The sequence below is a fragment of the Lichenostomus cassidix genome, chromosome 13 (assembly GCF_008360975.1).
Source record: "Lichenostomus cassidix isolate B80296 chromosome 13, HeHo_3.0, whole genome shotgun sequence".
Classification (NCBI taxonomy): Eukaryota; Metazoa; Chordata; class Aves; order Passeriformes; family Meliphagidae; genus Lichenostomus; species Lichenostomus cassidix.
The window spans coordinates 10,598,404-10,624,363 of record NC_139494.1 but is presented as its reverse complement, the minus strand read 5'-3'; the positions used below and the strand labels follow the sequence as shown (position 1 = coordinate 10,624,363).

Here is a 25,960-nt window from a genome sequence, read left to right as displayed (position 1 = left end):
GCCAATGATCTAATGTCATCTTTGCAGTACAGGATTAAACACTGACTGAGGTGTTCTTTCCATAATTTAAGTACCAGGTTCTTCTTTCTGTCCTTATCAGATGACAGGAGCCCAGGCTGGGAAACTCATGCCCAGAGGCAAAGGGAAACTTGGGTTAATTTTCAGGAAGAATGAGAGAGCTTCTGTCAGTAATCACCTCCTGCTAGAGAAATAAAGCCAAAAAAAAGGCTTGCCTGGGGCACCAGTGATGGTTGTAATGGTTTGGCACAGCTGGGCTTTTGAAAAAAAAAAATATACAGTGCAAAAAACGGCTTATTTCAGGAAAATGTCACAAATAAGATGTTGGCTGAAAACTGTGGTTTATGCCCAGTGTTTGTGGGCACTCGTTGGGGTGTGGGGTGATCCCAAATCCACAGATAATGGCACAAAGGTACAGCACTGAGACATCCAGGTGAGGTTTGGGGAGGGTGCTGCCTCTCTCACATGCTCACATCCATGTTCACACAGTCTCCAGTATTGAAGGTTGGAACCACAGTGAAATATCAACAAGAAAGAGCATAAAGTCCGACACACAAGTTATTTAGGCTTCAACAAAAAAAACTTGAGGCATGCTGCTGTAATGAATATTGAACTGTATTCTGGATTCTTAAAAGACACCTTTAAAAAGGGCATATTAAAAGGGCAGCCAGTTCCTATTACTTTTAGCAGATTTCATGGTCTGCTTTCAGGCTATTGCAATGAATAACAAAAATAAAATATTCATTCTATTCTCCTATTTGCTTTTTCTAACCTACTGAGCCCCCAGAGCACTGTGGAATTGAAGTGCATCTCTGATTGATAGCAGTGAGAAAGCAACTGTAAGTCAGTTTCAAATTGCTCTAAGTGCAAGATTTGAAATTTAAAAAAATATAGGTAAGGAGCATTGTTTCTTGTTAGTGAATTTATGGTTTTAATATGTAAATGGCAAGGAGCAGCCCAGTGGAACAGAGCAGCTCTCAATAGAAAGTTCACTTGGGTTTGGCTGCAGGCTGAGGCTCCAGGCAGACCTTGGCCAGGATTGGTAAGCTACACTGGAAGAACTTGCAAAACCAAGGTTTTTAGGGTCAAATCTCTTCTGGGGAAAGGCACCATTGTACAGTGTATTTCACTGGAGCAGCTGCTCCAGCAAGAGTTCAAGAGCTATTGAAAGGGAGCCAGTAATGGTTGGTGACCATTTGTGACATTACACTGATTTCTTTCCACTGATTTCATTACACTGATTTCTTTCCACCTCTCCACCGATCAGGGTAGGTACCAGACATTTCCTGGTATGTTTATTTCTGCAGAAAATGCGTTCAAATCCAGAGTCAAAAGGACTTAGGTAATAACAAATTATTCTGGTAATTCTGATTTGTGTTTTCCAGACCCTGCTGGCACACAGCTTCTGAAGGGGCAGGAAGAAAAAGCCCTTTTCCCTCTCCAGTGACATGCATAATCAATAAATGCTATTGGCTGCACTTCTAATGTCTCAGAAAGGGATTTGCTTCAGATCTAGTAGGGCAGTGGAACTTAATTAGCAATTGATTATTAAAGGAGTTCACTGATGAATAACAGCAATTTTATATGTATAAGTTTATCTAGATATAAAGTGTGATTCACAAGCACTGCTGTATTTTTTTAAAGTCCTTGCTGGAACATGGTTTTCAGAGCTCTCCTTGCTGAGCATCCTGGTCACTGTTTGTCACTGATGTGTGACCTCCTGTGAGTGTGACAGGGACCTTGCAGGGACAAACCTGGCTGGCAGGGACACAGCAGGGCTCTGGGATGGCTTTTCCAGCAAGGATTCCCACATGCCCTCACCACTGTGCACAGGGGCTCTGGGGGAGAATCCAAACTGGCACAGAAAAACTTCCTTTCACGTGTGGAACAAGGCAAATGCTGAGCTTGGGACAGAGAAATCAGGCTTCTCTGGCTGCAGCTGAGCAATGCCTGTGCTGTGTTTAACTCCACAAAACTCAGTCCTCCCCATCCTCCTCCTGTGAAGGCTGAAAACACAGGTGAGCACCCAGAACAGCACCCTGCTGCTCAGTTCTGTGGGCTCATCCCCTGCTTTAGCTCCTGTGCCCTTCATTCCCTCTGCTCCCCACAACCTGAGTCTTCCTCTGGCCGAGGATTCTCTGCTCTGCCCCCCTTTTCTGCCTCCCCTTGCATCATGAGTTTATTTGGTTTATGTATACATATTTTTTACTGGTTTGTCTCCATCGTTTTGTCTCATGGGGACTGCATTTAGTACCATCTTCCTCCTTCCTTTTTATGCTCCCTGCATCCAAATTGCTTAGTATATCACCAAATACCATCCTGTCACTCTCTCCCATACCCATTTACTGCTGCTGCTGTTTGAGGCTGCAGCTCTGTGTAAACAAGGAGGTGGATAAATTACCCAGAGGGTTCATGTTCACCTCCCATCACCCACTGGCCATGAGGCACAGCACGTTTTCCCTGGACATGAAATGGTCTTTTCCCATCATGGGCTCTGGGATAATAAAAGAGTTGCTTACAATAGAGTAGGCCTAAGGTGACAGAAAACCAGGAGTGATTTACCCACTCTATCTACTTTTATTTATAACTTGTGGCTTCTCTTCCAAGGGGATAAAAAAAGGGTGTTTTGACTTTCCATTGCTGGATTATGGAGCAGAGAGTCAAACCTGAGTTTTTGACTTGATGGTCCCATGACCTGAAAAAATGTGACAAGTGGAGCAAAATGACAAATTACCCTTTAAAATGTCTGCAGGTGTCACTGAGAGTAAATTGGGCACAGAAATTGATTTCATGGTATTTGCCTCCTATGTTGAGGTAAGAGCCTGAGCAACTTATTCAGATTTTCAGTAATTTGGGGCAGCTACACTTCTTCCCAGACTTGCAAAGTGTATTTTCATGCAACAGCTCAGAGATATCCTCAGTTGTTGGGAACTAATGTCCAGTTGCTGCCCACAACCAGCAGCATTAGTAAAACAAGATAAAAATGGGTATTTACCTTCCAGGCTTACAATTCCTGTCAGAGATTCAAGGTCAGGTTGGATGAGACCCTAAACAACCTGTTCTGGAGATGTCCCTGCTCAGTGCAGGGACTTTGGACTAAGTTAACCTAAAGGGTTCCTCACAACCCAAACTATTCTATGATTCCATTCCTCATGTTACCATTCTGAAAAATGCACCAATTAAGAGCAAAGGAGGTTCTGTATCAGCAGGCTCTTGTCACAGGCTGAGGGTGTTGTATCTTCCTGAAGGAACATCTCTTCAGTCATAGCTCAGGGTAGTGGGACCATCATCATCATCATCATCATCTCCATCACCATCATCATCATCATCATCAATCACACACTTCCTTCCTCTGCTTGCTTAGCCACTGGGTGATATTGAAGAAAAGAACATTATCTATTGAAGAAAAGAACATTATCACTTTCCTGTTTGTTTGCTTCCCAGTGCAGAGGATGTTTGTGCTGTGGTGTGATGCCAATCACAGCAGGGCAGCAGCTCTAATTGCCAGGCTCTCTGTGAAATGCAGCACAACTCCCTTTGCAGAATTTGATACCATGGCAAGTGTATCTAGGAAAGAGATTTGCTAAAGTGGATAAAATAGGTCATATATTCGTGAGTGGTAGAGGGTGTTTTCATTTGTTAAATAATGTTTCCTGTTTTCAGACATTTAAGTAGATTTTCATCATAAAAACTGTATCCTGAAAAAACCCCAATGCTCACATTATGAATTTATCTCTGCAACCATAATAAAAATCTTCATTTCTGCTCAGTTTAACACAGCAAGTTCAAACAGCTATTTAGCATGACAAGGATAAATCTGTGTTTGCTGTTCACAAAATGGGTCAAATGTATTAAACAATACCTGCTCTAGTGTGACTTAATCACCAGTTCCTAAGTTTATTACCAAGACTTCTTTGGAGGAGCAGGCAGAGAGTGTTGAAGGTGTGTCTGGAAAGAAAGCTCCTTCCTGCCTGTGGGATCCTCATTCTGTGTGGAAGGAGAGACAACAAAAAGTCTCCACTCTGTGACTCAAGAGGAATCTGCCAGAGAGCTGAGAGCAAAACCCAGCCCAGCTCATGAGAACAGAAAATGGCATTTATTCTGGAGCAAAAGTCCAGAGCAGAGTGCCCAGAGCAGCTGTGGCTTTGCTCAGTCCCATCCCTCTGTATCCATCCTTGGGCTCAGGACAAGGCTCTGGCAGCCACAGGGACCTGCTGAGAAAAACAGGTGAGAATTTGGCAATTCAGTCCCAGCTGCCTTCACAGTGGTGGACATGCACAAACAGAACGGATGGAGTTTCTCTGCCTGCTAAAGGAAGCATGAAACAAATTATTTTATGTCCAAAGTTTGTAGTAGAGCCATGAGGGACTTCTAATTAGAGAGCTAATGTGTGCTTTCCCAGTGATTAGGTAAACACATTTTTTTGTTATTTATAATAGCTTCCATCACACAGATTCAACTAATTACAAAAACTTCCCTTGTAGAAACCATTTACAATTTTAATTCCAATTATTTTTTGATAATTCAGAAACATTTTTCCTATTACTCATCAGAAAGCAGAAAGTTAATCCATTCATTACCATGCTGAAAGGCTGATTTGAAACCAGCCATGGATTACAAAGTCAGACTGAAGGTGAGAAGCAGGAGTTTGCTTTGTGCAGAATGTTGAGGGGGGTGGGAATAGCTGTAAATTGCCTTTAAAAAGTACTTGTTTTACTCAAACCCTAAAAAGACCAAAGGTTCAAAGTACCTTTTGTAAGCACTGTGGGATGACAGCAGCTAATCTCCTGTGATTCCTTTTGATTAAAAAAACACAGGTCAGATCCTCCCCATATCCCTCTCCTTAAATTAGGTGTTTTCAGTGGAGCTGCACTGATTTACAGCCCTGGCCAAGGAGTGAATACATTTATTTTAACTGAATGACCTTTTTTCAATGTACCCAATCTGGAAATTGAACATCCCATCTGATGTCCCATTTGTAATTCTATTATATGAAGCTGTAAGACATATACAGCTTTTTTTCCTCTGAAAAGTGATTATGCTCTTTGTTACACACCCATTTGAAATCCCACAAAAATTTGCTTCTGCCTCCCAATTTTGTATAACAAACTCCAAATTCAGAGCCCTGTAAAACTAGTTTATTGAATTCAGCAGGAAAACTTTGATTTCTGTACATAAATACTTTCAGAGTTGTATTCTTACTATCTCTCATCTTCTCCAAATATTTACTTAAATACATTTCTTGAAAGACAGTTTCAACCTTCAGAAATGAGTTGCTCACTAAAATGGGTTTGACAAGCCATGAATGCAGCATTCAGGTTAGAAAAAACAAAATGTTTTAGCTTTGAAGTACATCTTGCACGGCAGGTCTGTGTCTTTTGAAGGAGCACTCTCAGAAGGTCCAGCTCAGGCCGTGTTTCTTGGCTGACAAGGGATATTTGGGGATCATCTGCCCTGTGCCCAGGGATGGAGACACTTGGGAAAGGCTTTGCAGGCAAATGCAGGGAGGGAAGGAGAGACATGAAGGATGACACAGGAGAAAACAGTGGGGGCAGATTTGACCTTTCAGACCTTTGAAGACAATGTTCTCAGCCACTTCTGTGAGGGCACCAAACCCACCCGGCAGCCTTCACCTTTCCCAGACAGAAAAAATGGTTCAAAGAACAGCTATTATTTCACCACTCTGCAGCCTTTTTGGGCATCCCTCCCTTCTGGATGGCTTTTTAAAAACCAGCCTGGAGGGAAGGGCAACACCTCTGGTTACTGCAGCAGCACTGCCCAGGTATCTGGGGCTCTGCTGAGGAGCCTGATTTGCTCTCAGCAATGAGTGTCAGACAAGTCTGCTTTAGACCTTGTTGCCATAAATCCTCCCCTGCAACCTGGGCACAATAAATTGGATCAAGGGAGCAAAACATTCTGCAGTAGAATGGGTTCAGGGACGGAAACCATGGAGGAAAATGGGTCTGGGGCTGTGGCACAGATGCCACAGATGGATTTCTGCTGAACAGTGGGCCTCAGAACCCAGGGGTGCAGAGATTTTCTCAGTGCACACTGTGTCATGTCCAGCAGACTCCCCATGCCCTTCCTGGTGTGCCATGGCTCTGAAAAGGAGCTTCTCACCCAAAGCAGTCCTTTCTTGTTCCCTCATCCTCCTCTGGTCATGGGATGGCACCAGAACAGGGAGGATGGCTAATTCTGTCACTGCTTGGAGCTGCAGAGTGGTAAATGTAAACTGAATATTGCTGAGTATTTCTTGGGTGATGCTGGAACCACGAGACACATTGTGCTGGAGAGCTCAGCCTGGCTCATCTCTGGCAGCATGAGCATGAAGAGAGGGCAAAGTGATGGATCAGCACTGCCAAAGGGTTTTCCAGCACATCTCCTGCACTGAGCTCTCCTAAGGAGCTGTACAAAGCCACGTTAAACTACTGTGGTGGTTTAACAGGCATGGGTGGCAGCTGACCTGCTCTTGCCAAGCTCTGGCCCTGGGGTAGAGACCACTTGGAGAGCAAACACCAGCAAATATTGTTGTCATTGCTTCAGCATTTCGAGAGCCACCACTGCAGGAGAGGCCAGGCTGCCTCAGTACAAAGATACAGGAAGGTGGAGAGTCCTAGAGAGGAAAGCTTGCTGCATGACTTCCTCACAGGGTGGTGGGAGGGTCTGTGCTTTTTGTCTCTCACCCCTGAGGAGCCAATCATCCTGCCTTGCCAGTCTGTAAAGCTCTGAGAGCAAGAGCCAGACAGCAGGAAGAACCCCTCACTGCTGTTAATGAGCAGAAGGACTAACGAGGCTGAGCTGAGGGAGTGCATTAGGAGCACTTCCCTTCAGCTTCCCTCTTCAGCACAGCACTTTGCCAGAAAGGATCCATTTGCTTCCCAGCCAACTCCAGGGATGGGCAGGCAGAGCTCTGCCATCCTTGTCATTACAGATTGCTCCGAGGGGAGCAAACGCCATATCTGAGGTCTGGCAGAGCCAGCAAGGCTCAGTGACCCTCCAGCCCTCTGCAGGAGCTTCAGCAGCTCCAAAGTGACCCAGAAAGGCTGCTGGGTAGGGCAGCAGCACTGAGGGAGAACAGAACATTTCTAAGACTTTCCACCACTGCCCTAGGAGGAGGAAAACTGCACCAGGAGCTGAACCAATGTGGACTTGATGAGCAAATCAGCAAATGCTGCTGATGCAATGTGCATGTTGCATGTGTGATTACAGCTCTTCAGAGGAAAAAGCTTCACAACTTTGTGTTCTCTGCCCTAGAGTCACTGTCATCTTAAGATTCAATACAAAGATGAAAACAAATCATGCTGTCAAAAAATCATGCATTAGAAACAAATTATTCTCTCTAAATGCACCTTGGCAATATAATTGATAAACTGTGAGTATGCGAAATAATTGAAAAAGCAGGGTGGGGACATGCAGGATAAATGACTAAAATATGAAAGTAATGAACACATGTAAATAAAAGCCACAATCAATAAATATAAATTACGGTGTGACAAACTGTAAATAATCAGAGCATTTCAGGCCTGGAATGTGATCCTTCTTCAGGGAAAACTTGTGTTAGCAAATCTGCAAACACCTTAAGAAGAAAACAAGAAGACCTGAGGTTATCAGGGCTCTTTGAAATGGCAGACACGATGGATTAGCCCCTGGATTCATTACTCAAAACCCTCTGCAGCAGTGTGGAAGTAAGACATGATACCAGCCCACTTCCTTCCTCCACCCCAATATACTAATACTCCTGGCAGGAGTGATGCCCTCAGCCCTTCTCACACTGCTACAGACAGATTGAAAAAAAAGGATGGCATTTTTCCTTCCTGATTTAGCTATTTAGAAGGGGCTTTTGAAGGCTAACTCTTGTCTCTTGATTGACTGAGCTTTTCTCCTCCCCCCTCAATGTCTCAGGAATCCTTGTGCTGTTCAGAAATAAACACTCACTGTTCCCAGCTGCTTCTGCAGATGCACGTACTGAAGCAGTTTTCTGTCCACCATGGAGGATTTTATCCCATCTCTGTTTCCAGGTCCTAAATCCTTTCCAGATCCTGGGGATTAAATTATCATCAAGACCAGACCATGCCAAGACCCTTCAGCATGAGTGGGAATGCAGCCTGAATTAGGGATGAGCTCAGGCACTGCTGCTGAGAGTATAAAGCAGGCAGAGATCAGCACTGAGGATGGACTGAAGAGATTTGGGATGGATGAGGGCTGGTGGATTTACAGCCTGGCCTCCTGGCTGACTCTTGACTTCTGAAAATGAAGGTGAAGGATGACAGACCTTCACTTTCTGTTTCAGAACATGGTTGCTTTGTCTCAGGACCTCTTTAACTCATTGCCCAGAGCACAGCAGGAAGATTCCTGCTCACCTGCCCACCGTGGGTGAAAGAAATCCCCGAGTGTTTGGTGAATCATGGAAGCACTGAATGCTTTGGGTGGGAAGAGACCATAAGGATCATCCAGTTCCACCCTGCCATGGGCAGGGACACCTTCCTCTATCCCAGGGTGCTGGGATCCCTGTCCAACCTGGCCTTGGACACTTCCAGGGATGCAGGAGCAGCCACAGCTTCTCTGGTCACCCTGTGCCAGGGAAGAATTTCCTCCCAATACCTAATCCAACCCTGCCCTCTCCCAGTTTGAAGCCATTCCCCCTTGTCCTGTCACTCCAGGCCCTTGTTCAAAGTCCCTTTCCAACTCTCTTGGGGCCCTTTAGGCACTGCAAGATTCTCCCCATAGCCTTCACTTCTGCAGGCTGAGCAGCCCCTGTTGCTGTGGGTTTAAGCCATATTAAATGAAAGTGGGTTAGGGCTGGAATTAAAATTTTGTTAGTGGATGGATCTAAAGGAAAGTATTTGCTGCTCCCTCAGATTGAAGCTCGTTTGGAAAGCACCCTGAGGAGCAGTGTGTAATGCAAACGTTGCAACCTCCACCTTGCTGCTGGCTTGCAGACACTACCATGTGGTAAAAATACATCATGTGCTACGTCTAGGGGTAATAAGAAGAAAAGAAATTACATTAAAATGCAAAGGATTGTCAGTGGTTATTTCCATGGAAAGTCCATTTCCATTTAATAGCAGAGAATCCATCATGTTATGCCTTATTTCAGCTGTGATGGCTCCCAAGAAAAGATGTAGGTCACAGTGTGTTGTAGGCAGTGCCTTTGAGAAGAGCTCACAGTGCAGTTTTTGGGTAGTGCAGGGGAGTTTGCTTTGCCATTTTCCACTATAGCCATGCTGGCACTCACCTTCCCCAAAAGGGGTAGAAAATGTCACAATGGGCTGTGGGGCTGCAGCCTTTGGGGCAATGGAGTGGGGCTGGTGGAGCAAAGCAGGAGAGTGGCAGCCCTGGAGTTCACACAGACAGAGTTTCTGCAGGGTGTGTAGGAAGGAAAAACGGGCAGAAGGATTGCAATTTTGGGTGAAAGTAAATCTCATCTGGTAATTCTGCATCTCCCAACGGCCCAGGAGCCCTGTTGGGTTAATGCTGTGCCATGACTTGCATTGCAGGGTCCAGGGGAGATGGAGCAGCCAAAATGCCCTGATTTTAATGTAGCCCTACAAACAATGGTTTGGGACATACCCTTGCTCCAGTCGAGCTGAGGATTTAATGAGACTCAATTAGCAAGGTAATTAATTAATCAATTATGTAAAACAGATGAGCAATCCGATATCCTGTTCTACAGTGATACAGCTCTTTGTTGAGACTTAATTAACACACAAGCTTGAGGACAAAATTAAAAAAAAAAAAGAAAAAAACCCCCAAATCCTGCAGAAGAATCAGTTGGAGAGAATGATTCCAACAGAGGATGGAAACTGGGCTGGAGACCAGATGGGATGACAGCCCTGCTCTGAGAGGCTCGTGGAGTTATTCTGGGTAGTTTAACAACCAGCCTGATGTTTGTCTCCACCACTACAGCCAGCTGAGCCAAATTGGGCTCTCCTGCCTGCCAAAACAAATCTGTGGTAATTCCTTCTGTGTAACTGCTCAGTGCCCACCTCTCCAAGCTGGCTGGTGCTCTACATGACAGGGGAGGTGTTCAGCAGATGTGTTTATTGTTTTTGTGCCTCCCAGCTCCTCTCACCAGACCAGAAGAGCTGCAGGGCTGAGCTGCAGCTTTGGGGTCTCTAACAACCTCCAAAGCTCACTGCAGGTGTTGGATTTCTACGTGACCTGTACCAAAAGCAATGAGAATATTGATCTGCTGTAACAGCCCCTTGTAACCCAGGCTATTCCAATAGCCTACATTAATCTGTGAAAACCTACATCTTGTTACAGTCTCTGTTTTATTTCATTTTACTGTAGGCTAGTAGTTATTTGGGTCAATTCTTTGCCAGGTATGATAAATTGATACATCTGTGATGGAGCAAAACTGTGTCTGGGCTTCTACTTACACAGACTCTTACTCGAATATATTTGCATTAACCAGATTTGTGATACTCAATACACAAAAATCAGTGTTAAACGTGCAAGTCTCTCAAGCCCTACAAATAATTTTAGAGATAATGTGTTTCCAAAGCTTAAACCAACGTGCTTATGGACCTTTCCTTTAGCAATATGCTCCGGGGTCGATTTTCCCATGTTCAAGGGCCAGATTGCAAATGTATTGGCTGGGAATGGAAGTAGAGTCATGCTCCAGCAATGATTTTTATTGAGTAACTATAGATGAGAAAAGGCAGTTACTACCTGGCAAAGACCCTGCATTTTAAGTTTTCTTTACAAACTCTCTCTCCAAGCCTTTAGTGTGGAATTGCAGGAATTTATAGCGATATGTGGAAGAAGCTGATACTCCAGAGCAGTGGCTGCCAGAGACTGTATTTCTTGCTGAGGCTGCTGTCAGAAGGTTTCCTGCACAGCTGCAGTTGGGAGGGTGGCTGCAGAGCCACTGAGTGCTCACATCAGAGCCTTTACACACCTCTCCCTCACTGCTGGGCTGACAGACTGCTGCAACATCAGGATTTGCTTCTGGCCTTGCTCTCCCCTTCCTCCCAGAGTGCCACTGTGTGGTTTGTGTGTTTTAAGCCTTGTTTTCAGGGATTCAGCTCAAGCAGTTACTAGACATTGTCCAGCCTGTAGCAGGAACCAGCCTCTGCAGTTTCTGGGTTTTCATGGGCTCATCCTGTGCTGCTGCAGGGAATTTTCCACTGGGAAAAACTAGGCTTAGTCCTAGAAGAAGTGCTCTGTCCGTGCTCAGGGGATCTGTGCCCCTTATTCACACCTTACTTAAATCTGTTGGTTTCACTGTTTCCTTTCTCCTTCCAAGACTACACGAAATCATCTCTTCACTCTGCCTCCTCAGCCCCTCTTAAAGACTTGGTCTGATTCCAAAAATGGGAGTGCTCAGAAAGTCAAAAGCTTATTAATAGCTCTCTGCCTCTTTTTAATCTATTCAAAAAGCTGTACAGTGTGCAAAGCTGTTGTGACATGATTTTTCTTTTTTAATATCTCACCCTCTGACTGTCAGTATTTAAGGAAAAATGAAACTAATTATCAGTGAAGGCTGTGATGCTACTGTTTTATAGCTGCTGGGGAGTTCAGCAGAAAATTTTGTAAGGGAGGATATAAAAGAGAGAAAGAGAAAGATTGTGTGTGTGTGTGTAAGTTCATGCATGCACCTCACATCAGAGGTTTCACAGAACAATCCAAAAGGTATATTCATTTGCAAAATAACATTAGTAAGATAAGGAAAATATTTATGTGTTGGAAAACAGCGAATAAAGGCCATTTTTTGTAACTTTGTCCTGAGTGCTCCTTTCCATGCAGAGGTATCAGCCCCCAGTATTGCCCAGCCTGGCTGATTTTACTGAGGATGCAAAGTACAACATTTGGGTGTGGATAGACTCCACTGTCCTCCAGGTAAGCATTTTCCCTCTTATCATTTTACCTTAAACCCCAAATGACCTTCTATTATTACTGGAGCAACATTTCAGCCACAGACAACCTTCAGTCAGTAGGGAAGTAAAGGCTGTATTTCCTGGCAGGGAGTTCATGGAAATTAGTCCAAGATTTTCCTCTGAAAATGGTGAACAGAATCATGGAAAAGCTAAATGTAAGTCAATGCAGCTTATCATGACATGACACGTGGGATATAATAATCTACTGTGAGTGTTCTAATGTATGAAACCACAGGACAGCATTAAGCCCAGTACAGGTTTTTACAGGAGGGAGTAGCAAAGTGTGGGTGATAAAGGCTGAACCTTCTATGAGGCATGGAAGGAATTCCCAGAAGTGGAAATCCCAAAATTCCAGTGAATATCCCACCCCCAGGGGGGGCTAAAGGCAGCAATGGCTGAAGCATGAAGGTGATAATGGGGGGATCTGGCAGTTTCCTGCCCCTGGGCACAATGTGAGCTCTTCCTTGCTCCTCCAAACCACTTTGGCAGTTTTTAACTTTGACTAGCACTTCTCAGTCTAGGTGATAATAATATTATGTGTGTATATTCTCATAAATACTGTGTATATATAAATATATACACACACACACATTTGTAAATATAAAGGAGTTGTGTGTGTGTATAGCAATGCATGTGTAATACAAAACAAAGCTTGCAAGGTGCCTGCAATTTGAAAACTGGAAGGAATATGAAAAAAAAAAGAGAGAACTACAATCATCAACCCTTTCTGACAAGTAAAATCTCATTTGCAACTCACACACCTTCAAGCTACAGATTTCTTTTGCTTTGCTCCCAGTGCTCAGTGCCACACACAGCACTATCTGGAACAGCTGAGACACTTCAGCACAGAAGATCAAACACTTCAAAGAGTCTCGGAGTGGTCTGGGAAAGGGAAAACCCAGTTGTTCTCAGAGTCAGGTAAGGCAATATACTGGAAGTGATTTCTGGTACCCAGAGTAAAAATAAACTAATGAAATGCAGGTGACTGAACTGAAACTTCAGGCAGGTTCTGACCCTTGATGACCCAACTCAGCCAATGGTGTATGGACAGATATATTATCAGTGCATACCTGATGAGATAATTGTGCAAATGTCTGTAAAGAGGTTTCCTGTTTTCATCTGGTACTTTTAATATTCCACATACAGAGAGAAGGCGATGAAATAATGTTTTAAACTCTGTAATTAGCACTGCAATAATGTTGGCTGTTTAAATTAGTTAATAATATTAAAGAGGAGCCCTGATTTAATTATAGAGACACAAACACAGGTATTTCTAAATGAGGATGGCTTCCCACCAATTGTATTTAATGTAATTTTGCCTTCATTTATCGTGTAGATAATGGCCACTGCAGCATGTGGCTGTGTTTGTGGAATTGCCCTGGATGCCTTCAGAAGAGGCAGAAAAACATGACAATTTGCAATCTGGGGAGGAAATAAAAATGAAAGCTTCCCCCTCTGTCCTTGCTAGTTCCTTAAAAATAAATTTTAATATAACTATGAAAAATTCTGATTTTGGTACAGTTATTCCATTCAGTTTGGTTTCATTTCTGCTTCTAAAATAGAGCTTTCTGGAGACCTTACATTAGCTCCACAGGTTACAGCTGGCATTGAACAGAGGCATAAGTTATGAAGCAAATATAAAGGAGCATCTATTTCCATGTATGATTAAATGCTGACTCAAGGTAGTGCAATATTTTTGATCCCCTAAGTTTAATAAAATTCAGGACAGGCAATAAGGAGTCGCAGACAAATTAAAATTTATTGAGACAGACAAAAATGCAACTATTTCAGACTACAGTTAAGCATTTACAGTTAACCAAAGGTAGCAAAATGCTCACATTCCACTTAACTCCTTATGGAAAAAGCATTCAGAATTTACTATGCAGTTCTACTTACTATGATAGTCTACATCCATCTACAGTAGGGACATCGAACTGAAACACGTAATATTTGGATCTCTCCTTACAGATCTACACATTGAACAGTAACAGACATCAACAGCATTGAGAAAAGTATAAAAAGACCAAAACCCACCTACTGTAGAAAGGGCTTTTTGATGTGTAGTAACTGTACAAAGCAGTCTGTGGATGGAAGGATGGGGACAGGAGGGACTGCGAGAGAAGCCAACAAATGGAGGAAGCTAAGCTTGAGTGACCTGCTGGTCTGGGTCAGGTGGTGACCTTAGAGCTACGTCAGTTGCTGCTTGAGGGAGAAAAGGCTACAAAACTCCTAATATCAAAATATTCCCATGCCAGAAATGTACACTGAGACTAACAGACTAGGCTGGAGAGGCAAAGAGAAGCATTCACTAACAAACAGTGTTGTTTTAAATATAAACTTTACATTTTCAATATAAACTGTAGAATAAATATTAAATAAACACTTCAAACGGTTTAAAATAATAATAGCACAGAATAGCTTAAAAAAAAGGCAAAGAAAATGAAGAGGATTCTTTGTGTTCACAGCAAAGGCCAGTAATGACCCAAAAAAACCAGCTGTGCTGAAATCTGAACTCAACATTTTGATTTAACTACAGTAGTTAAAAGAAACACAAAGCAATGCCTAACAGTATCTCATAGTCTGTAATATGAAAAGAAAATGAGATTAAAAATTGGTTTGTGTCTCTAAAAGAATGGGACAACTCTGATTCCATTTGGTTTGTGTCTCTAAAAGAACGGGACAACTCTGATTCCATTTTTCACAATGAGAAAATGTTTGGAAGGTCAGTGACTTGATTCAGACGGGAAGTAAGTCCTGCTTTGTAAAAAACAAAATAAAAGGAAAAAGAAAGAGAAAAAGAAAGGAATTGAATTAAATTTGGTTGGAAGCAAATTAAATCTTTTACAAAGCATGAAGAATGGAAGGAGCTTGATCTGGAAGAGTACTGGTTCTTGGTAGAATTGCTGGTTTCTTTATCACTATTTCATTAAATAGATTTTCTTAATGCATCTCCCCAAACTGGACACACACATGTATGCACACACATATGTGTGCATAAATGTATATATACAGACACCCAGAGATATCCATATGTATATATATAGGCTGCAGATCCCCCACCACTGGAGGATGCCAGTGGATCACAAATGGGCTTTGCTAAAGAGCTTTGCAGGATTTGGGAACTTTCTCTCCAAGCAATCCAGAGTGTGAGCTGCCCTTCCAAGCTCCACAGCCCTGCTGCTGCCAGGCTGGGAGCCCCAGGGCTGGGCATTGCTCCCCTGCAGCCACACCACTGCCCCAGTCCAGAAAATGGCACATTCCTTGCACAGGTCAGACAGGTGACTGAATGGTCACCTGGAAGGGGATCTGCCTGAATCCAGGCCAGCAGGTGGGATCAGCTGTGTGCTTGTGTGTGTCTCTGGGTGCAGGGAGAAGTGCCACCAAAGGCCACCTGAGCCAGCCAAGGCAGCTGCCCTCTGGCCAGGCTGTGCTGGGCATGGAGCTGTTTCACTGGGACCCACCCCATGTTTGAGCTGCTGAGTCTGGGAGACACTAACAGGTTTATAGCTAGAAACAAACCCTTCAGCTCTGATTTGGAAGCATTGCATGTGAAAGATCACAGCCTGGAGATCACCAGTGGATGGTGGTGCCATGTCTGTGCATGTAAACTGAAAGATGTTCACATTCACTTTTAAAGGCTTATTTAACAGCTTTAAATTTAACCATCTTGCATGTTTACATGTGACACAGCCTGCTGCAGCCTTAGACCTGGTACTGCCTGCAAGGGCTTGGATTGACAGCCTTTACCCTGTGGAGGTGCTGGGCAGGAGAAGGGATTTGCTCTGTGACCTTTCATGTAAGGCAGAGTCCAGGATAAGCTGTTGTGGAGGGCACAGGACTGCCAAAAACCCTCCTAGCTCTATGTGGAGAATGAGTCTAGTCAGGAGGATAAGCATAATCTGCTGATTGTGGAGCTCAGATTTATGTCAGAGTAAAACAGCAGCTCTGTGCCTCAGGCAGGTTCTGCACAGGACAGCAGAGCCAGACCCAGAGAGTGTGGGGTTAATTAAGAAAATACCAGAGGAAAACTAGGCAGGACGTTTGAGGAGGAACCTCCTGATTCTCTTCAATTGCTTCTCACAAAATCATATTTAGGGACACAGAAATGCTGGTTTATCTGCTGCTCTTGCAAGCTGGCAGGATTTCTGTGAAAAGCAAGCAGAAAAAGTGTGTATGTGTGTGTGTGCCTGTGTGCTGTGCAGCTCATGGACAATGATAATTAAATACATTTTTCTAAAGCTATGGGAAAACCAAAGGGATTTATTTGAGGCAGGGCAGATTGCAGGCCTTTTGCAAATGACTGTGAAGGCAGATTTTTGGGAGGATGCAGGGGTGTGAAACAACAAATTCCTCATGTTTTTACATATCCTTCTGCATTAATAGTGATTATGCAGGCTTGCTCTTTGTTCTCAGGTCATTGATCTGGATAAATAGGAAATGAAAGAGGAGAAAACAACTGAGCCCCTGCAGCACATGGTACCTGAAAGGAATTCCACTTCTGATCATGTCTGAAAGCACAGGTCCTACCCAGCGGGCTGCCAGGTGGGCACTGACTTTGGAGAGGGCTGAGAGCCAACATCCTCAGGCCAATGTACCTAAAAAACTGACTTCTGCCAACCTGTGTGCTATTTTCCAGCTTTCAAGTGATTATGTAGTCAACCATGATGTGACTTGATGCTGTCTCCACTTCTATATCCACCACTAACTCAGAAAAAACCCCAAACTTATCTAATTAGTTTTTGGTATAAGAAAAACATTTTTCATTCTGCAAAATAACTCACTGGCCAACCACAGGCACTGCTAAAATACTTACACCTGCATCCTAATGCAAGAGTGGGGTTAAGGTTCCTCTTACTGCTTCAGAAAACAGCAAAAATAATAAAAGGTCACCACAGCACATTACTGTATCCGAGAACTGCCATGGGAAAGGACTCTGCAAATAATTTAATGGCAATATGCTGTGATACCAGAGCTTTGACTATATCAGAGGTATCGAGGGAATCACAGATTGGATTTTTATATTATTCTTTTTTAGGAGTGTGTATTACAAGTGTGCAGCGTGTCACACTGAGCAAAGGGGTTATGCTTTTGAAATATCACCACCTAAAGCTGCTTTTTTAAACAGGCCTCTTTACATTAAAGAAATCACAGTTACTTTTGAGGGTTCACGTCTTTGACAGCATTATACCTTTGGAAGGAAGGGTTGCTAAATGGGGAACTGATCTGTAGTGTGTGAGCTGGAAGCAGAGGCTGCCTGTGTGTTGTTAGTGAACCTCAGTGCAAACGAGCTCAGACAGAAGCTGAGGAACAGCTCTGGAGGTGGTTATGATGCTAAATATTCACATAATACTCCTCCCTTAAACACTCTGAAAGGCAGATGGACTCTGTTCCCTGCCTGTAGGGTTTGGTCCATGACAGCTGCAGGTTCTCAGCACCTCTTAGGATCAAGGCCATGTTCCTTTATCAAATAAAGAGTGTCGAGAGCTGATCTGTGCCCTGGTGGGAGTTTTGCATTCAGTGTGAGCTGGACTAAGCCTGTTGGACTTAGAGTCCAACAGACTCAGAGAGTGTAAGGAAGAGAAAGTCCTGCCAGTGGGTTTCCTTCTGGATTAACCCCCTGGTACTGGGCAGCCACTGTCCAAAGAGACTTGCTCTTTACTGGGACATTATAAATATGGACTAGAAAATGAGGCACCTACTTTTACTTCTTCATGAAAGAACAAACTGTTTCTGATATGATCCAGGTAACAATTTATGACACAAATTCTCTAAAGTGAGAGGGGCTTCTAAGCCTTTGTATTGGTTTGTTGATTCCCTTCCAGGATTCTTTCTCAGGATGTATTTTGTAAGTGGTGCAAGTGAGGATTAAGACACAAAATGGTTTTGAAACAAAACTCATTGCCCCTGTGGATGGAACAAAAATCCCCCAAACCAACTGAACAAAAGCTGTATTCCAAACAGTCCTTGCTGGAAAAAAAGTTGTCATCCAAATTAAATTGACTTTACAAAATTAAACTCAGTAGAGAGGGAATCTTTGTGCCAGGTACTCTCAGATACAATTGCAGAGATATGATGTGAGTTGCAATATTGTGCAAAACATGAGTCCTCATTATGATGGGCACTACCATATATAACCAATTTCATCATCCTTATCATCGTCTTCATCTTCATCATCTTCATTAGCTGCTCTTACGTGAATCTTCAGTTTCCCTTCTTTGTCTTTTTTTGTTGCTTCAGGTTCCTCTTCCAAATCATCCAGCAATACAACAGATCCACCACTGCCGAAATCCCCTGAGGTTTCTTGCTCTTCTTCTGAAACAGGTGAGCAGGAAAGGTTATTTCCTCACCAAACACCAAATTCCACTTTCATCACTACCCTTGTCATGTTAACCACTGTCATTTGCAATGTTACTTTTAAAATTCTTTGGTTCAGCTATACATGAAACAAACTTTAAATTGCAATTTTCATTCTGAACTGGGATAAATATATATCAATTGACTCTGAAAAATTTACTTGCATAAAAACATCCCTTAGGCATTGTCTTTCTCCTAGAGACATGACTGGAGAGTTCCAGATCATGTGCATGCAGACCAGAAAATCATTACTCCTTTGTAAATAGTTTAATTTCATCATGGTTCTGTAAACCAGGCTAAAAATATTCCAAAACTTGATTTTATTGGAGTGCATAAACCTCACTCTGCACTTGTAGCTATTGAGCCCAAGATCTGTAATGTGATTCTGGGCATCTTGGACCTTCTAGGTCTCTGTTCCTTATCAAAAAAAGAAAGCTGCACTCACAGCCATCCCTGAAGGGAGGAATGTAGGTGAAATCTTCCTTGTTTAGGCACAACAGCTAATTGGTGATTTCACTTACCTATATAATATTGTCCTGTCAACAATGTTACTAGGCTTGGTTGCTAATGTATACAATTTTACACATTTAGGCCTTCCCTTGTCTAGAAAGACATTATCCATGAAGTCCCAATAAATAAATGTGAATTCCAGACTATACAGAATGATATATTTAATAACTGTGCACAGCAAGCCCAGACCCTTGATTTTAATATCATTAACTGCAGTTTCCAGGTTGGTAGCAAAAATATCTTGACAGTGGTTATTGCCTGCTGTCTTGTGCTGCACCCCTGCTGTCCAAAGGACCAGTGAGGGCCCTGTTTGTAGTCTGAATGGGAAAATAGAGGAGCACTTTGGTACTTGTGTTTCCCTGCCATCCCTTCTGTTATCATACTCGGTGGTACAGCAATGGCAGGGCTTACAGCAGTGTTAATTCTCTCCATGTCTGAGGAAAGCACACTTTACTCACCACAGCTGACTGTCCCTTGCTTTCTGGAGCCAGCTATCTCATTCCCATACTTATCAACACACCAGCACTGCCCCGTGCTGCCATGGCACTGAGTGGCTTTGTAATAACCTTCTTCATTGCACCGGGGGATGAAAGCACCTGAATAAAATATAAGGTGTGCTCAGTAATGCAATCCTCTGCAGGAACAAATACAGACAGAGGGTATTATGAACTTAGCACTTATATACATGAGGATCTTGACAACATTGGCAAGGAAATACATGTGATTACCTGTTGCCTGAAAGGGGGAAGAAATTGTATCGGGTTAAACCCTTTTCAGACACCCTGGTCACAGTGTATAAATATTTGTGCATATCCAGCCCATGGAGGAGGGTATCATACAGTCCCAGAGAGATGTTCAGCCTGTCCCTGAATGATTGATATTCCCACAGAGCCTCTTCACATTTAACTCCTGGTTTTAAACTTTTCTTCCCAACTGGATTATTACCCCAACTTCATTAGTTCTGCATTTCCCTTCCATTTGCACTCCTTCAGTGTTTATCATATGAGTCTTTCCACAACACTGTAATTATCCCTGGAAGGTATCTGCCATCTGCTTGCTATTCATACTAATCTCAGGCACATCCCCTGACTTACTGAGAGTTCCCATGAATAAAAGAAGAAATAATGCACAGGATTTATAGGGAGGGACAACAGGATTTGAATCAGTAAGTCTTTGGATTTGAAGCCCAAGATTTGTCTCACAATAAAACCCATATAGTTCAGCCTTGTAGTCGGTGGCTCAATTCTGGCTTCTGCAGACAGGGAAACTCTCAGGAGAAACATGTGTTATTGTTCCCACCATTTTCAGCAGATACAGCAAATGTACTTCAATATGAAAAGCCCTCTTGTCCTTCGAGATGAGTTAGCTTTATTCCCACTGGAGGTCAGTACATTCATTTTTCCCGTCTTTGTCAATTGCTTCAATCTGAAACACGGCGTAAGCACACCCTTGCCCCCAAATTTCTTGTCTCAAATGATTTTTGAGAAAGTGTTTTTCTCCTCTGTCAAAGATACCAGTGATTTACTGGTGATTCAGTAAAGTTTTTTAACTAGTTCCATGTGTAGCATCTATTCAGACAGTACATGTGTCAAAGAGGCCACTTCCACTACATTTCTCACTGGAAAAAATGAATGAGAAGGTGCTGCCCAAATGCCATGAGATTTCTGATATAAAAGACATAAAAGCAGAAGTCAGTCAGTCTCATGCACACAGAGAGCTACACAAAGAGAATCTGAATTTCCAAACTCATTGCTCTGCAGATCTTGTCTAATGTTTGACTGCTGCTCATGCAAGTCTGGAACTTGAGAAGAAAAACCTTTGAACATCTGCAGAAATCTTTGTGTGTCAGATCAGATCAGAGCAGATCAGATCAGATTAGCTTTGGAGATCACATCCATGAGTGAGAGTATTGTAAATAATGTCAGAGCACGATCTTACAGCAGGTTTGCTAATAAGTACCACCATTATGTTCATGTACAAATGTAGGCATGCTAAAGAGTATCAAAGACTCATTTTCACTATTTATCAGACAATAGTTCTAATAACAAATGTATGTATTTGCAGGTTTTTGTCAATTAATGCTCTGTTCAAATCTTTATTTCAATATTGATTAGGAAAGTGTTGTGATGCGTGCAGGAAAGGGATTTTTTTTCATATTTATGCTCATGTCCTCTCTCTGATAAGCACTCCAGGTGTTTATCAGACTATACACAACCTTGGGCAAAGTGCCCAGGTGCTGACTTTGAGCTGGTGTAAATCAGCATAGCTGTACCCATGTCACTAGAGCTGCCCTTTTATATCTGATGAGCATCTGGCTCCAGGGGAGGATCGAAGAGGGAACCTCAGGGGCATTATAGGGTGAGCAGAGAACAGCTTCTGCATTTTAAACTGTCTCATGCTTTCTCTTTTCCTTGGGCAATGCAACCTTTCCCTTCTTTGAAACAGGCTTTTTGCATAGTTTCAGTGTTTCTTGTAAGGCATGAAAATGTTCCACACGGCCTATAAAAGCTTTAAAGGATTTAAAAATAAATTATGGCCCAGGCTCTCTGCCAACATAACTGTGTGTGGAATAGATTCACACTTTGGGTCACAGTGAAGAGTGGAAGGTACTTTTCCTTCTGCGTGGGAAATTCGTGCCAATTTGTATGTAACACTGGAGCTTTAAATATTTAGCTATGCATAGTTATGCCCCAGTATTTGCCAACCATCAGAGGGAAGATACAGCATGTCCTCTCCAATGTGTCAGGTGCAGGTGATAATTTGGAGAGGATAGAGAGTCGCTGGGAACAAGTGTTGTACAATGTGATGATTCTCCCTGTAAACTGTACACAAATCAGCTTGTCTCCATTAGAAATCAGCTGGCTGCAAGCTCTGCTATCCTGGAGCATGGCACCTAGACAGCCCATTTGCTGGGTTTGGCAGCACAGAACATCTGGAGCTTTCCTCTCCAGAGGTTCTTGCACAGATGGTGAATCCCCAAAGCCTGGACACCACAAAATGTGAGTCCTCCCCACCCAACTGCCTCAGGCTACTGAATGCTGCCTCCCCATCTCCCTTTGTTCTATAAAGGATTTAATTATTCCATACAAACCTGAACGGCACTGTTGCATCTGAATCCTCTTTATGGACCCAGACCTATACCTCTTTTTTTGGCATCATTTCCTTATCTATATAATACTCCCCTTCCTTAGAGAACATGAGGAGAATAATTATATACTAAAGATAATGAAGCACACAGGTAAAAGCCTGACAGAATTAAGTGCTAGCCAGCACACAGCTCCTGGTATTAGCTATTATATTAGCTGAATCCACAGGGTTGATACATGAGAAAATAGTGATGGGAGCAGAAATTTATTACTTTAGTGATGTGGGAGAAGCATTATCAGGCTGCACAGTTGTGTGCTCTAAAAGTACAGTCTCTGCAGTTAATTGTACTCTAGATAAATCTGGTAGGAAAAGATGAATAGTGCTGTTTACTTTTTAATTCAGTCTCCTGGGATGCAAGACTTCATTTGAAAGCCTCCAAATTCAACATATCTAATGGCAATGGCTTTGAAGTACTTTGTTGCAACTGTCATGTGTTTTGAAAAATATATAGAGAAGAAAATATCAAAAGTCATCATTTTTATCAATGGATACAAGTTAACAAAAACATTCTTCATGCTATTGCGCAAACTGTAAGTGCTGTGCTCTCTATGCCAGGGTCAGAGGAGAAAAGAGAATAATTAAAGTTTAGTTTCTCTGAAAATATTCATCTCTCTTTTCCATCTTTACCATTGCTACAGTCACGTGTATGTTTGGGCTTCCATTTGAATGATTTTTCAGTCAGTGTAGAGAAAAGACAATGTTTTCTGCTGTATAAATAGCTCTGATATCAAATTAAAATCTCCTAGACAGGTGTCATTATGCAGGAAGACTTTCAGGGTAGGTGAAGCAAAGAGTTCCTCTTTATATTATAATTTTCTAGCTTGTGGAACAACCTGTGCCTGACACCGTGATTTGTTGAGCTTCACCACTTTCATTCTTCTTGGGTTTTTTTTTTTTTTTATTTAATACATTTGACTAGAAATTATTTGTGCTGAGGGACCATTCTTTCTGCTTTTACTTTGTCATTTACTCCTGCTATTGTGATCAGATCCCAGTGACATGTGCTACAACTACCTGCATGTTGAACTGCCTGCAACCCAGGCATCATTCTTCCCACACACCAGAATAAACTACTTATGTTTCAACCTAGATGACATTTATTGCACATAGAAAATAACAGCAAAGCATAAAATAAATATGGGATGGTCAAAGATATCTATTAAGAACTGGGCCTCTTATTCTTTTAGGTGGCTTTGCAATCATGACACCCATGAGACAGAGAACACTGTGACTTCCTCTGCCACAGCATTCCCCTGAACACAAATGTAGAATATTTACTGAACAGAGCACACATACTCAGAGTGATCAATCCTCTCTTTGCTCCCACTGCTATGAACAGCAGGAGCTGCAACTCTGAAACATCTTAATGTTCATGTGAACTTGCTATGAAAGGATGAGGGATCTAAACCACAGTCCCTGCGGCCTTTGGGAATGTTTATTCTTAATTTAAACCAGTGAATCCAGGTTGGGATTGTTCACAAGGCACCTGAACCTTGAGCCCAAGTAGCAGTGGTGTCTGGGAATGGCAGGGTTTGGCAGAGCTGAGCTCTGTTTGCAAGGTCTGCTGCTGAGTATTGATAAACCAGCCTGGAAGGTGAGAGGCAGCCGAGCAGCAGAGCTGATGTGCACACCCTGTGCTGCAGCTGCTGCTGCTGGGGGAACCTGACATGTTCTCTGTGATGGGTCTGGCAGCTGGGGCTGAGGTCAGCCCTTCTCCTTAAGGGTGAAGTGCAGGGCTTGCTGCAAACAGGGCTCTGGTCTGTCATGCTGTGCCTCAGTGGTTTGGCTCTGTGAGCAAAAATGTGCTGGGACACGAGTTTCCATGAGACACCAGCACACCAACACCAGCCTACATGGCTCTGTGTGGGTTTAGGGTAGGGAATTAGTCACCTGAAATGTTTGCAGTTCAACAACCTGATTTTGTAGCAATTAATTGGGAAAATGCCAGATGGGGATTTATTTAACCTAATTTTAGATATCCATCAGAGCAATGTAAGTCATGAATCAATTCAGGCTCCCAATAGGTATGAGAGAGAGGGACAGGCATCACCACATCTTACAGCATGAAGCATCCTGCAGGCTGCCTAAAATAAGATGATATGAATTCCTGTTTTCATATACACAGAATGTACTGAAGAGTGATTAGGAACCCCAAGCAAAGCCTGCATTGCACCGTGAGTGGAATTGGACATGAACACATTGGCTATGCACCTTCAGTCACCTTTCAAAACTGGGAGCCTTTAGTATCAAGCAGCTCCCCAGTACTCTGACCTGGGAGGTGATGAAGGCTGTATTAAGCTCTGTGCACACAAGGCTTTGCATTTCTGGAGAGCTGTAAATTAGTTCTGAACCCATTGCCACGCTGACACCTGTTCTGTGTGTTGCTATCTCATTATTTGTTTAATTTCATAGTGTCAGGCCTACGCTTGGCGCTGCATATTCTCGACTCAAAACATTAGTCTCTAATTGAAAAACCATTACTGCATATAAAGTTACAATAATCACAGAAGCTTTAATTAGTTGAGTAAATGAATAGCAAGTAATCGAACTTACCCAACAGACTCTTCCCTCTACTTAGCTTTTGAATTCTATTCATTTCATTCTGGCAAGGAAGACCTAAAATATAATGTATAAGAATCAGTTTCCAGATGGTACGGGACAGACTCTGTAATGATTGGCTTCACTGCTGACATGAAATGTAGACTACTGTACACCTGGGACTGAGAGAAGCCCATATGCTGGTACTGTACAGCAAAACAAATTTATGTCATTAGCTCCACTAATTAAAAAAAAAAAAAAAAAAAAAAAGCAACACACGTAGTTGAGAGTAGTGTTTGGGGGCCATTTTAATTGTTAAACCATTCTACCTCTCTTTTCACCAAACTGACATCATTCCAGCTCTCTGATTTATGACTTGCTAATTGGCTAATTTCTGCGTTAATAAAAGAGTAAATTCTTGAGCTTTCTATCAGCAATAGAGCTTATTTCTAGACTCTGTGCACTGACACCTTACTACTTTGTTTGTTTGAATGATCAATGGATAATAATAGAGTTCATCTGTGACAAACACTATTCCACAATGCCCTTCACACTGGTGCTGGGGAGAAGAGCTTTTTAACACACCTGCCTGCCAAGGACCAATCTCTGCAGGCACGCCTGAAACACAGGGAGAGCCAAAGAGCTCCTCTTTGTATTGCAAATTGCACAACTCACCGCCTGGCTTCTGGAAGCAATAGCACCACTCGTTGTTGGAAAGCTTCCCGTCTTTGAAGGAGTCGCAGGAGTTGAAGAGCGGCTTGACACATGGCTCGTACTTATCCAGATAAATGGCACTGATCTCCGAGGGGTCCAGCAGCAGGTCATAGTTCATGTCAAGTTTGTTGAACATCCAGCCTAAGGAATCCTTACAGATTGGTAGGATGCTGGTGTCAAATCCTGTAAGAAGACAGGCAAATATTTCCTAGCTGAACCCCAGCATGCCCCTGGCACAGGAATCACTGCTAAGGTGAAGCCTTGCTAACTTCTTTTTTTTGGCTGGACTCTGAACATTGAGCTGACTTGCCCAAAGCAGAACAAAATCCTAAGACTGAACGGATTGTGTAAAGCTTAAAACCCCAGCACAGCTACAAACTAGAGCACTACTCACACTCTTTGGGAGCTGCAGGGTGGAGAGGGCTAAGATTCAGAGCTTGTTTCTGTAATTCAAAGTTATTTCTACTCAAAAAATTCTTGCTTGGTTTTTTTTTCAGTCCTCAGTCCAAGTGGGTTGGCCTGGTTCCAGGAAACCAAAATGTGATGAAAAAAGGCTGCATCCACCATATTTTCAAACTAGACTGAATCAAATACAATTTAAATCCTGTTTCCCAGTCTTGTTTCTAGTTGCCTGATCAAATTCTTTCCTGCTGTGCTCTCACCTTCTACCTCTCATCCTTGCTTTTCACTCTTCAAAGCCCCATCTGTGTGGTTTGTGACAACCAACTGCTTTGATCTGGACTGTGATCTGTCTGGGGAGGCAGGGGGAGGGAAGAGGTGAAGTGTCTCTGCTCCTT

General features: G+C 42.9%; 1 protein-coding gene across 1 annotated transcript in view; it reads right to left on the bottom strand.

The window, feature by feature from the left end:
• Positions 1-13,640: 13,640 nt before the first annotated feature.
• Positions 13,641-25,960, bottom strand: part of SPOCK1 (SPARC (osteonectin), cwcv and kazal like domains proteoglycan 1) — a 268,898-nt gene continuing 256,578 nt past the window's right edge. The window contains exons 8-11 of the mRNA XM_085073585.1: positions 25,125-25,346; positions 24,465-24,527; positions 19,223-19,360; positions 13,641-18,212 (exon numbers count right to left, since the gene is read on the bottom strand). Coding sequence (XP_084929711.1) covers positions 18,022-18,212; positions 19,223-19,360; positions 24,465-24,527; positions 25,125-25,346 — 614 coding nt within the window. The 3' untranslated portion in view covers positions 13,641-18,021. The remainder of the gene's footprint in view (positions 18,213-19,222; positions 19,361-24,464; positions 24,528-25,124; positions 25,347-25,960) is intronic.